The sequence below is a fragment of the Rhinoraja longicauda genome, chromosome 7 (assembly GCF_053455715.1).
Source record: "Rhinoraja longicauda isolate Sanriku21f chromosome 7, sRhiLon1.1, whole genome shotgun sequence".
In the NCBI taxonomy this organism is placed as follows: domain Eukaryota; kingdom Metazoa; phylum Chordata; class Chondrichthyes; order Rajiformes; family Arhynchobatidae; genus Rhinoraja; species Rhinoraja longicauda.
This window is the reverse complement of record NC_135959.1, coordinates 44,164,431-44,178,406: the sequence shown is the minus strand read 5'-3', so window position 1 is coordinate 44,178,406 and position 13,976 is coordinate 44,164,431. Positions and strand designations below refer to the sequence as shown.

Here is a 13,976-nt window from a genome sequence, read left to right as displayed (position 1 = left end):
TTATGCCAGACAATTGAACAGCCGAGCGTGTCAGTCAAAAAATAATGGTGGTTTGGTGACACTTCAGCTAACATTACCAAGTAAGTAATTATGAAAACTCAAATGGCAACCACATTCTTCATATTTCTGCTAGTACTTCGACAAGTGAGAAATGCTGTCATGATCTGACTATGGACAGTATTGTGAAAGATTTCAGCGCTCACAAAAAAACATTTAAAGGCTTGTAACGTGCAGATGGTTCGGAAGGAATAGAATCAGAATCAGAATTACCTTTATTGTCATCCAAAAAAACAAGTCTTTTGGACGAGATTTCGTCACCCACAGTCCAACAATAAGAGCAATAAAATAAGCAATTACACACACAACCACAAACCAACACAAAACAAAAAAAGAAACAAAAATGACTTACATCCAAAGAATCTTCGTTCACCACGAGCAGCGTCATGCTTTGGGATAAAAGCCTGCATGAATAACCTAGCAAAAGAATAGAAAAGGCCGTCAGGATAGGTGACAACAACAGAACTTTATCCACAACACAATACTGACAAGCAGAATACACACGTGTCACGTGTACAGAATACACTTTGGGGTCTAAAGAAGGGTCTTGACCCAAAGCTTTACCTACCCATGGTCTCCAGGGATGCTGTCTGACCTGCTGAGTTACTCCAGTATTTTGTGTATTATCCAGCATCTGCAGCTCTTTGTTTATACCCACATCACAATATTTAGTTTAGATTTCTTTTTAAGACCCCACTCCAGATATTGGGGGGAGAGGGAGGAGGGGGAAGGGGGGCAGAATATTTTGAAAAGTCCTGAGGAAGACTGATTTTCACCTGATGAAACATTTCGACTAACATGCCAGGTAAATACAGGTTACCTAGTTGTGACAATTGATGATTCTGACTGATGTCTTTACAAATTTGGAAGATACTAGATTCAGAACCAGACTAAGTAAAACCAGCCATACAAGACTGAGACAATCAGTTCAGAGTGAAATGGGTGAGGCATCAGAATAGGTTCTTGCCAGTACTCAGGCATAATGCAAAAATATGGCATCGTGGTTTCTCTATAAAGAATAGAGTTTAGTTTATTGTCACGTGTACCGAGGTACAGTGGAAAGCTTTTGTTGCATACTAACCAGTCAGCGGAAAGACTATACATGATTACAATTGAGCCTTCCGCAGTGTACCGATACATGATAAAGGGAATGTGGGGAATAACATTTAGTGCAAGATAAACACATACCTTCAGATTCAGGAACAGTTTCTTCCCAGCTGTTATCAGGCAACTGAACCATCCTATTACCAATAGAGAGCGGTCCTGAGCTGCTATCTACCTCACTGGAGACCCTCGGACTATCTTTAATCGGAGGTGTGCGTTTTCACACTTCTGTACCTTTTGCCTGATGGGAGTGGAGAGTAGGAGGAGTGGCCGGGGTGCGACTCATCCTTGATTATGTTGCTGGCCTTGCCGAGGAGGCGTGAGGTATAAATGGAGTCAATGGAATGGAGAGCTGGTCGCGTTACTGCCTCATAGTGGCCATCGTGACCAAGACGCCCCACTATACACGAGTCCCACCTGCTTCATATCCCTCTAAACGTATCCAATGCATGTACCTGTCCAAGTGTCTTTTAAATGTTGTTTTCGTACCTGCCTCAACGACTTCCTCTGGCAGCTCGTTTCATATACCCATCACCCTAGTAGCCCCTCAGGTTCCTCTTAAATCTTTCACCTTAAACCTATGTCCTCTGGTTCTTGATTCCCCTACTCTGGGTAAAAGACTCTATGCAATCACCCTATCTATTCCCCTCATCTCTGTGAGATCAGTCCTCATTGTCCTACAGTCCAAGGAATAAAGTCCTAACCTGCCCAACCTCTCCCTATAGCCCAGGCCCTCAAGTCCTGGTAACATCCTCATAAAACCTCTCTGCACTCTTTCCAACTCAATGACATCCTTCCTATAACAGGGTGACCAAAACTGAACAAGGGTTTCGACCCAAAACGCCACCTGTTCTTTTTCTCCAGAGATGCTGGCTTTACTCCAGCATTTTGTGTCCATCGACAAAACTCCAATACAGCCTCACTAACCACAGAATACAACAATTTTAATTTTATATTACACTTCTGAATGGTGCTTTAGGCAATGACAAACTCGAGGGTGCTTCAGTGTCGGACAGACAGACCTATGTTAATCGCGGTCTCTTGTTTGTCGCCGGTAAGGACCCATATTTTGATTCCAGCTTTCATTAGCGTGGCAATGGTCTCGGGAACTCTGTGCTGAAGACGATCTTCAATAGCAGTCGCTCCGAGCAGCCACAAATTCTGAAAAATGGATTTAAAATGTTGTGTTGATATTCATGTTTACTTCATACAACAGCATCTCTTGCCCAGAATAGGGGAATCGAGAACCAGAGGACATAGGTGTAGGAGCCATTTATGCTTAATTTAGTTACTGTCATTGTATTATGGCTATGTTTAATATTTCTAGTCTCTGTCTTTTTTGCATGCTTGTGGGTGTGATTTGATACGTAATGGGGAGGGTCTACATTGGAGGAGGCTAGCGTAGCGACAGAGATTATGGGGGTCAGTTTAGTCTCGGAGGATGGAGAGAATACAGTTTTTTACCACGCTCGCGCCAGTCACACTCACGACTGCCACACTCACGACTGCCACACTCACGCTAACTACATTCACAAGGACCACACGGTAAAGACTACACGATTTTTACAGTATTGTTTGAAGAAGAAACAGTTGATAAGAACGAAAAGTTATGAATTACTCTTTTTATTTGTGCTACTTTAATAAAGACCAATTAATCAAGAAATAGCGTTTGGAAGATTCATTTTTGTTATCTCAGAGTGCGGTGTGTGCGTAAGCTATACCTCCATTCCATCCCCGAGCAGTAATGGCTATCGAAGTTGGACTTTGAGAAGGTATAGAAACTGCCATTACAATAGGTTTAAAGTGAGGGGGGGGGGGGGGGGGCAAACGATTTAATAGGAACCTAAGGGGTAACATTTTCACACAAAGGGTGGTGAGTGTATGGAACGAGCTGCCAGAGGAGATAGTTGAGCCAGGTACTATCGCAACGTTTAAGAAACATTTAGACAGGTATATGAACATGACGGTTTTAGAGGGATATGGGTCATACGCAGGCATGTGGGATAAGTGTGGACAGAACATGTTGTTCAGTGTGGGCAAGTTGGGCCCAAGGACCTGTTTCCAAACGCTATGACTCTAATTTCATTAACATTCCATTGAACGGAACAGAGGTCAATGGGGTTGTTAATGCCCATAAGAACACAAAGTGCTGGAGTACCTCAGCAGGTCAGGCAGCATCTCTGGAGAGAATGGATAGGTGACATTTCTGTTCAGGGCCCTTCTTCGAAAGGATCTCGACCCAAAACGTCACCTATCAGTCTGAAGAAGGATCTTAATCTGAAGTAACTCAGAAAGTCAGGCAGCATTCCTGGAGAACATGGAAGGTGACAATCAGTCTGAAGAAGAGTCCCAACCCGAAACGTCATCTATCCATGTTCTCCAGAGATGCTGCCTGGCCCACTGATTTACACCAGCACTGTGTCTTTCCTATATTAAAAATGAGTAGAGCATCTTGTAGTTCTTTGTTTCTTCATTTTTAATATACGTAGACTTTATTTATCAGAAGTTGGTTCTCTTATTTGGTTTTCACATGATCAAATGTTATACTGACAACACTCACACCAAGCTCATGACGGTATTCAGTTATGAATGTTTGAACAGTGCTGCACTCTGCTGGATATAATATAAGTAACACTTGCTTTATGTTAAAATCAACATGCAAGCAGATCCATTGCCAACTATATCACTCTGCCCCAATTGTCTTGCATTTATCTTTATAGTCGTATCAACTAGGTCAGGATGTCTTGAACATTGGAAATGATTGCTTCATCATTATCACTGCTTCAACTCTAGCATTTATGTCCTTGCTTTCGACAAAAGTACTCCCCATTCTAACCCTACACTCCCGGGCAGACTGGGGATGCATTTGAAGACTCCCCAACCCCTCCCGGCAGAGAAGGGGATAAACCAGCAGGTAGAGGTTGTCGGGGTGGAACTGGCAGATGGAGAGAGGGGGGACAGGGGACAGGTAGACATGGGGATGGGCAGACCCTCAGAGGGAGGGTGGGGGAGCCACAGACAGAGTTCCCATGTATCTACTGTTCTTGTCATTGGGATGGCAGAGGTTGTGGGTGTGGGAGGTGCTACTGGACCTGCCGAGGGAAATAAACGCAGTGCACGTTGTAGATAGCAGAAATCAAAATAACTGCTTTAATGGTGAATAATGTGAATGTTTAGGGTGGTGGATTGAATGCTGATGTAATAAGGGTGGCACAGTAACGCAGTGGTACAGTTGCTGCCTTACAGCGCAGAGACCAGGGTTTGATCCTCCGGGTGCTGTCTGTATGGAGTTTGTACGTTCTCCCTGTAACCGCGTGGGTTTTCGCCGGGTGATTCGGTTTCCTCCTACGCTCCAAAGACGTGCAGGTTTGTAGGTGAATTGGCTTTGGTAAAATTGTAAATTGTCCCTAGTGTGTAGGATAGTGCTAGTGTTCGGGGTGATCGCTGGTCGGCGCAGACTCGGCGGGTCGAAGCGCCTATTTCCGCAACGTATCTTTAAACTAAAAACTAAAAACTTTGTCCTACAGCTTGTTGATAATCATTTGAACTGCAGCCAGAGCCAAGTCATTGTCACACAGCACGGAAACAGGCCCTTCGGCCCGACTTGCCCCTGCCGACCAAGATACCCCACCCATGTTCTCCAGAGAGGCTGCTTGACCGCCAAACTACTCCGGCACGGTTTATTTTTCTATATTAAAAATAGAGCGTCTTGCAGTTCTTTGTTTCTTCATTTTTAATACATGTAGAGTTTATTTATCAATAGTCAGTTCTCTTATTTGCTTTTCACATGGGTAAACCTGTCCCATCTGCCTGCGTTTGACCCATTTCCTACTAAACCTTTCTATCCATGTACCTGTTCAAATGTCTTTTAAATGTTTCTGCCTCAACTACCTCCTCTGGCAGCTACTTCCAAACACCTACCGCCCTCCTTGTGAAAAATGTCCCCCTCAAGTTCCTATTAAATCCTTCCTCTCTCACCTTAAACCCACATCCTCTGGTTCTTGATTCCCCTACCCTGGGTAAAAGTAAGAGGAAAACCAGAAATGAAAAGGACTAAAGATATGAAAGAACAACTGAATGAAAGGTATGCAAAGGACAAATCAAAGCCAGCAATGAGGAAACAAGGAAAGGTAGAGCCCACAATGGTCCATTGTTGGCAGTGGAGAATGTGGTAACAAGTGGCGAGTCTGGGTTAAAAACATGGTCGTAGAGCTGGTGAATGGAAGGAATCACAGAGGGGGAGCAGTGAGAGAGGGTGTTGCAGAACTCTCGTCGGAGAAGGGAGGAGAACTTCCTCAAGTAGGCATAGCTTGAGGAGATTTCGCAGTGGAGCAGACAAAATGTGTAGAAAGGAACTGCAGATGCTGCTTTAGACCGAAGGTGGACACAAAATGCTGGAGTAACTCAGCGAGTCAGGCAGCATCTCTGGAGAAAAGGAGTAGGTGATGTTTCATCAGACTGAGCAGTTCCTTGTTTCTACAATGATGCATGTTGTTGTGTGGGTGCCAGAATTGTATCTGCACTGCTCCATCTCACACTCTGACATGGAACATCTCCTACATTGTGGACCTCTTTCAATGGCCTCCCTGCTTCCCAATGGAGGTATTGACGCAGTCCGCGCATACGACCAACAGGAGTACTTGAAATAACACAGTGATAATCACCCCTCACCTTTTCAACGAGATCGTAACACTCCTCACGCTTGGCGGCCCTGTCCTGAAGATTTGTGCTGGCTTCGTGATAAATTTGTTCCCACTCCATATAGTCGTTATATTCCAGGTCGGTGTATGCAAAACACAGTGTTCTCAAACCTGAAAAGCAGTTACAACCTCTTTAGCAAAGGACACAAACCACGACCAAAAATATACTTAATCTTATTCAAAACCTATCTCAGAGGGGAACAAAAATTAAATTACTCTTTAGGAAGGGTTAAGGGAGACAATGAACAAGAATTCACAATTTGGAAAAGAGAGGAAATATCTAATATGAGAAGGCTTAGCTTTAAGGTGAGAGGGGCAAAGGTTAAACGCAAATGTGCAGGGGGTCCATCTATCTATCTATCTATCTATCTATCTATCTATCTATCTACCGACCTAACCAACTAACACAGAGGGTGGTGGGTGCCTGGAATGCAGTGCCAGTAGTGGTGGTGGAGACAGGCACAATAATAGCATTTGAGACTTTTGGATAGGCACGGATATGCGCGAATGGAGGGATACGGATTATGTGCAGGTCTTGGCATCATGGTTGACAGATATTTGGGCCAAACGGCCTGTTCCTCTGTTGTACTCTTATTTTAATGACCAGACTCACAATCTCCAGTCCTCCAAAGTTCCCTACAGCTGCCAACCCTACACTTTGATAGGAACATGCTGACTTTGAAATCTCACCATCCCACTCGTCAGATGTTCCTTCGCCCACAAACCAACTATTTCAATCAACTTTTGCAAGCTCCATCAAAATTCACCTTCCCCAATTTAGAACTAGAATGTGTGGACCAGTTCTGTCCTTTTTCATAACTGTTTTAAACATCTAATAGAACTGTGGTTACTGATCCCAAAGTACATCTCCACTGACACCTCAGTCTCTTGCCCTGCCCTTATTTTCCAAGAGCAGGTTGACCTTCGCCCCATCCTCAGTAGGGCCCTCTATAGTCTGCCTGAGGAAACTTTCCTGCACATTCTCAACAAATTCCATCTCATCTAAGCACTCAATATTATAGCGGTCCCTGTCTATATTAGGAAAGGGAAAATCCTCCACAAGCGGCACGGTGACGCAGCAGTAGAGTTGCTGCCTTAAAGCGCCAGTGATCCTGGGCTTCAATCCTGACTACGGGTGCTGTCTGTACGGAGTTTGTACATTTTCCCCATGACCTGCATGGGTTTCCTCTAGATGCTCTGGTTACCTCCCACACACCAAAGACGTACCGGTTTGGAGGTTAATTGGCTTGGTAAAATTGTTCCTAGTGTATGTCTGATAGTGTTACTGTGAGCGGATCGCAGGTCGGCACGGACTTGGTGGGCAAAAGGGCCTGTTTCCACGCTTTATCTCTAAACTAAACTAAACTGACCACTCCACAATTTCTCTTATTCCCATTTCCACAAAAAGACACTTGGACGGGTACATGGATAGGGAGGTTTCAGAGGGATTTGGGCTGAACACGGGCAAATAGGACTAGCTTAGAAGGGCATCTTCTAAGAGACAAGGACGTCGTGGAGGGCATTTTACATCCAAGTTTCCTCACCTTCTGCAGCAAAGTGATCCAGGTGATTCAAAGTCTCAACTTTGTGTTTTGACAATTGAGCAAGTCTCTCAAAAATGACGTTGTCCTGTTGAAAGGCAAGACATTTATTTAGCTCATCTTCCAAACATCTTACAGAAATTCTAAATGATGCTAAATGATGACAATCTTTCAAAATGAACAGGCTAGGACTTTATTCCTTGGAGCACAGAAGGATGAGGGGTGGTCGTATAGAGATGTACAAGATCATGAGAGGAATAGATCATGTAAATGCACAGTCTTTTACCCAGAGTAGGGGAATTGAGAACTAGAGGACATGGGTTTAAAGTGAGGAGTAAAAGATTTAATAGGAACACAAGGGAAAAATTGTGTTTCCACAAAATTCACATTGGTTCAGCGGTAGAGTTGCTGCCTTACAGCGGCAGAGACCCGGGTTCAATCCTGACAACGGCTGCTGCCTGTATGGCGTTCATACGTTCACCCCGTGACCGTGTGGCTTTTCTCTGTGTGCTCCAGTTTCCTCCCACACACCAAACACGTACAGGTTTGAAGGTCGATTGGCTTTGGTAAAAACAAATTGTAAATTGTCCCTAGTGGGTAGGATAGTGCAGGTGTATGGGAATCATAGGTTGGTGCGGACTCAGTGGGCCGAAGGGCCTGTTTCTGCGCTGTATCTCTAAGTTAAACTAAACAAGGGGTGGTACATGTATGGAACGAGTTGCCAGAGGAGGTAGTTGAGGCAGGTACTATCATAAATTTTAAGAAACATTTAGACGGGTACAGATAGGATATGGGCCAAATGCGGGCAGGTGGGACTAGTGTAGATGGGGCCTGTTGGTCGGCATGGGCAGTTGGGCTAAAGGGCCTATTTCCACACTGTATGACTCTGTCAAAAGTATTTGCAGATGATACATAATCAAAGCTGTGCCATTTTGTGTACTAAGTTTAGTTTAGTTTATTGTCATAAACTGGCCCTTGTGGCTAAAGGGATCAGGGGGTATGGAGAGAAGGCAGGTACGGGATACTGAGTTATATGATCAGCCATGATCAGATTGAATGGCGGTGCAGGCTCGAAGGGCCGAATGGCCTACTCCTGCACCTATTTTCTATGTTTCTATGTGTACCGAGGTAGTGAAAAGCTTTTCAGTTGCACGCTATCCAGTCAGCGGAAAGATTATACATGATTACAATCAAGCTGTACAGAAGAAAGAGAATACTGTTTGGTGCAAGTAAAGTCCAGAAAAGTCTGATTGAAGATAACCTGAGGTTCTCCAATGAGATAGAACCGCTCTCTTGTTCTTGATTGGATGGGGTTCAGTTCCCTGATAACAGCTGGGAAGAAACTGGCCCTGAATCTGGAGGTGTACATTTTCACACTTCTGTACCTCTTGCCTGATGGGAGAGGGGAGAAAAGGGAGTGACCGAGGCGAGACTTGTTCTTGATTATGCTAGTGGCCTTGACGAGGCAGAGTGAAGTGTAGATAGAGTCAATGGAAGGGATGATTGGTTTGCGTGATGGTCTGGTCTGTGTCCACAATTCTCTGCAATTTCTTGCAGTCTTGGATGGAGTTATCCCCAATCCATGCTGTGATGTTTCCCAATGAAATGCTCTCTATGGCACATCTGTTGGAGAGAGTTGTTGGGAATAATGGAGATGGAGTCAATGGAAGGCAGGTCGGTTTATGCAATGGTCTGGACTTCATCCACAATTCTCAGCAATTTCTGTAACCTCCCTTCCATGCCGAACTTTCCAAGCCTTCAAAGGAAAGAGAGGAAGTATCCAGATACTTACTGCTCCTTTGCAGTAGAGACGAATCTTTCCTGATGGTACTCTAACGATCACTGACATTCGCTTCCTGAGGCTGTTGGGGAAGAAAGGAAATTCGCAACATGATAATGAATAATTTAAATAAGTATAGGACTGCTAATCTACAGATTCTACTTGGACATTCATGGTCCTTGTTGTTGGGGAATACTGATTCAAAGTTGAAGTCTTTAGTTTGGAGATGCAGCCTGGGGGCAGGCCCTTTGACCCACTGAGTCCACGCCGACCATCGATCACCCATTCACACTGGTTCTGCATGTAGGAAGAAACTGCAGGTGCAGGTTTATACCAAACATAGACACAGAATGCTGGTGCAATGTTGGTGTACCAGGTGCCCTTGGTGTAATTTTGGTGACCCTGGTGTACCGGGAGTGGATGAGAAAAGGAATAGTTGACATTTTCAGTGGGTCAGGCAGCAAGTCTGGAGAAAAGGAATAGGGGGCGGTTTCAAAACAACCCAAAATGTCAACTATTCCTTTTCTCATCCACTCCCGGTACACCAGGGGCAATTGCACAGATGGTCAATTAACCGACAAACCCACACATCTTTGGGATGTGGGGAAAAAACTAGAGCTCCTGGAGGAAACCCACACAGACAAACTCCACAGAGACTAGTGCATAAGCATTAGGAGAAAATAAATAATTATGTAAAAGCACTTCAGGCAGCACAGTGGTGCAGCGGGTCGAGCTGCTGCTTCAAAGTGCCAGAGACCCAGGTGCGTTCCTGACTGCGGGTGCTGCCTGTACGGAGTTTGTACATTCACCCTTTGACCCTGTGGTTTTTCCCTGGGTGCTCCAGTTTCCTGTCACGTTCCAAAGACGTGCAGTTTTGCAGGTTAGTTTACTTCTGTAAATTGTCCTTGGTGTGCAGGATAAAACTAGTATGAATGGGTGATCGATGGTCGGCGTGGAATCCGTGGGCTGAAGGGCCTGTTTCCATGTTGAATCTCTAAACTAAAATAATCTGCACAGTGTTGGTGGGCAATGGGGGCCCAATACAGGCCATGTGAGGGGGTGCGAGGGAAGGGACAGGAGAACAGCGGAGCAAGGATAGGGAGGGGGCAGGAAGAGATGAGAGAGGACGCAACTGGTAAAGTGAGAGAGAAGAGGAAGGGTTCAGAGGTGAAGGGAGGAATGAAAGAATGGGAGACATTTGCAAAGCAGCAGTGGGTGAAGGTGGAGAATAAGGGCAAGGGTGAAGAGTTGGGTGAGAGGATGGCAGGCAAGACGAGACGGGTTGGGTGAGGACCAATACAGAGGAAGTGACAATAATGATACGTTAACATACAAAATGGTAGCAGTACCTGGAAAATTCCAGAACATGCAAAAGCTGATAAATCTGCTTCTCTCCCATCTGGGAAATGAAAAATAATATAATCAATTATTTTACCATATTAATGCACCTGTTGAGGTACATAAACTTACTTGAACAAATACGGCACATGTAACATTCAGCTTTTTTTAAAGAAAGAAATTCTGCATGGATATTTCCGGAAAGCTCAATTCTTCCATTCTTAAAAAGAAAAGAATTGACGAATTCTCAACATATAACGAGCTGCCTCGTGCACTCATTCTGACGGCCCACATTCACGTACAGCGGGTGAGAATGACTGGGGTTGGGCAGCGAGGCATCAGCCAGAGGAGGTTTATGAGAATGATCCCGAGGATGATGGGTTAACGTGCAAGGAGTGTTTGATGACACTCGGCCTGAAATCGCTGGAGTTTAGAAGGATGAGGGGGGACCTCATTGAAATCTACTGGATAATGAAAGGTCTAGATAGAGTGGATGTGGAGAGGTTGTTTCCACTAGAGGGAGAGTCCAGGACCAGAGGGCACAGCCTCAGAATTAAAAGGACATATCTTCAAAATGGAGATGAGAAGCGATTTCTTTAGCCAGTGGAATTCATTGCCACAGATGGTTGTGGAAGCTGTCATTGGGTATTCTTTTAAAATGGAGATTGATAGTGAGGGTGTTACAGGTTACAGAAGAAGGCAAGAGAATGAGACTGAGGGGGATAAAATAGCCATGATCGAATGGCTGAGCAGACACAATGGGCCAAATAGCCTAATTCTGTTCCTATGTCTTACAGTCTTATTATGAACACTGCGAATGAGGTGGACATCTGTTGTTCAGGAAGTTTGGGATTTACAGCATCTCTGCCCACTTGCAGAACTTATTACACTTCAATTGAAAACAAAATTTGTCCCATTTCAATGCCCAAAATAAAATGGACCAAAAAATAATTAAGGCACAGGTGAATGTGTTTTCATAAGATCATGTTGTAGGAGCAGAATTAGGCCATGCAACCCATCAAGTATACTCCGTTATCCAATCACGGTTGACCTATCTTTCCCTCTCAACCCCATTCTCCTGCCTTCTCCCCATAACCCCTGACACCTGGACTAATCAAGAATCTATCAATCTCCACCTTTAAAATACCCAATGACTTGCCCTCCACATCCGTCTGTGGGAACGTATTTCACAGATTCATCATCCTCTGATAAAGAAAATACTCCTCATTTTCTTTCTAAAGGTTTATTCTGAGGCTATTGCCTAGACTCTCCCACTAGTGGAAGCATCCTCCCAATATCCACTCTATCAAGGCATTTCACTATCAGTAACTTTCAATGAGGTCTCCCCTCATCCTTCTAAGTTCCAGCGAGTTCAGGCCCAGAGCCACCAAACGCTCATCATACGTTAACCCAACTGACCCTGGAGAAGACCAATCAAACCAAACTCACACAGATATGGTTCCATTAAGCTTTCTGGACCCACCCCATCTCCACCCTTCTCCCTTACACAAACCCCAGAATAAAAAATACCAAGAGCTTTACTCACAACATGGAGTTCGACAGAATCAGGAGTTCTTGCAGTGAAAACAAAACCAAGCTTCTTTGCAGCTTTTACCAATGAGCTTTCATCTACATAAGAGAACATCTGTCAGCAAGTTTTCTCCCAAATTAAACTTTAATTTGGAACAAAAATAAATACAAAATAAAAAGTGCAAAAAATACTTCCGATATTCTCATAATCTATACATTCAACAGTGTCCTACTCAGTAGTGTTTGCATCTTTCTTAAAACAAAACACCATTTCCACTCACGTGGCCCCTGGGGGTGATATCCCTTCCCTTATTGGAGGGGTGGCCACAACGGACCCTGCCCCTCAATGTGCAGCAATGGAAAGACCCTAGACTGTGGTCCTCCCCCACAGAGCCTTGGCCTTGGCTGCACCGAGCTTCAGTGCGTCCCTCAGCACGTACTCCTGCAGGCTGCAGTGGGCCAGTCAGCAACATTCCCTGACGGACAGCTCGTTCTGCTGGAACATCAACCAGATTTGGACTGGCCAAGGAGCGTCTTCCACCGAGTTGGTGATCTTCCAGCAGCACGAGATTTCAGTCTCCGAATGCGTCCCCGAGAACAGCCCGTAAATCACAGAGTCTGTTGTGGAGCTGTTTGCGATGAACCATGACAAGGATTCTTGCATCATTCTCCAGACCTTCCTCACAAATCCTCACTCTGCGAACAGATGGGCAACCATCTCCTCTCCGTAAGACAGTGTGCGTCGGTAGTAGGATTCCAACGGTCTGGGAAGGATCTGACTTGGAGATCATGAGGTCACAAGTAATAGGGGCAGAATTAGGCCATTCGGCCCATCAAGTCTACTCCACCATTCAATCATGGCTGATCTAGCTCTCCCCCTAACCCCATTGTCCTGCCTTCCTATAACCCCTGAAACCCATACCAACAAAGAACCTATCTATCTCTGCTTTTAAAATATCCATTGACATGGCCTCCACAGCCTTCTGTGGCAAAGAATTCCACAGATTCACCACCCTCTGACTAAAGAGGGCCCTTCTCACCACCAGCCAAGCAAGGTCTAGGTACTTGGTGGAGAGTTCCCACAAACATCTGTCAACTACGACCCCGATACTAAGAGGTGGACCACGACTACAGATAATATCACAAAATCTAGTGACCAGACAGTCTCATCAAGAGTCAAGAGTGTTTTATTGTCATATGTCCCAAAACAGAACAATTGAATTCTTACTTGCAGCAGCATAACAGATATGTAAAAATAGTACTCTGTAAAACCCATAATAAACAACAACAAAAGTTATATATATCAAAACATATAAATAGACAATAATATTGCAAAAACGATGTCCCCAAGCATATATAGTTCAGAGCCGACTTGAAGGTCGGAGCGTTTAATAGCCTGATGGCTGCAGTGAAGGAGCTGTTCCTCAACCTGGACATCAGTTTTCAGACTCCGATCATAAGATCATAAGACGTTGGAGCAGAATTAGGCCATTCGTCCCATTGAGTCTATTGCACCATTTGATCATGGCTGATCTATCTTTCCCTCTCAACCCCATTCTCCTGCCTTCACCCCATAACCTTTGACACCCTTACTCATCAAAAACCTGTCAATCTTCAATGAATTCCACAGATTCACCAGCCTCTGACCAAATAAATTGCTCCTCATCTCCATTCTAAAGGTCCATCCTTTTATTCTGAGGCTGTGCCCTCTGATCCTGCACTCTCCCACTAGTGGAAACATCCTCTCCACATCCACTCTATGGCGGCTTAGATTGCAGCACATAGGGCAATGAAACACTCTTGTCTCTTAACTCAATCTAGTTACCAAGTAATTTACTACCAGCCACCTAAATGCAAGCAAAAAAACACATTTAATAGAGTTGTCGGCTTCAAATCTGTTGCATATGAAGGCAATTAATGTGATCT

General features: G+C 44.6%; 1 protein-coding gene across 1 annotated transcript in view; it reads right to left on the bottom strand.

The window, feature by feature from the left end:
• atp8a2 (ATPase phospholipid transporting 8A2) overlaps positions 1-13,976 on the bottom strand; it is a 171,014-nt gene that overhangs the window by 99,782 nt on the left and 57,256 nt on the right. The window contains exons 17-23 of the mRNA XM_078403060.1: positions 12,067-12,149; positions 10,532-10,581; positions 9,195-9,264; positions 7,406-7,490; positions 5,833-5,972; positions 2,184-2,322; positions 410-474 (exon numbers count right to left, since the gene is read on the bottom strand). Coding sequence (XP_078259186.1) covers positions 410-474; positions 2,184-2,322; positions 5,833-5,972; positions 7,406-7,490; positions 9,195-9,264; positions 10,532-10,581; positions 12,067-12,149 — 632 coding nt within the window. The remainder of the gene's footprint in view (positions 1-409; positions 475-2,183; positions 2,323-5,832; positions 5,973-7,405; positions 7,491-9,194; positions 9,265-10,531; positions 10,582-12,066; positions 12,150-13,976) is intronic.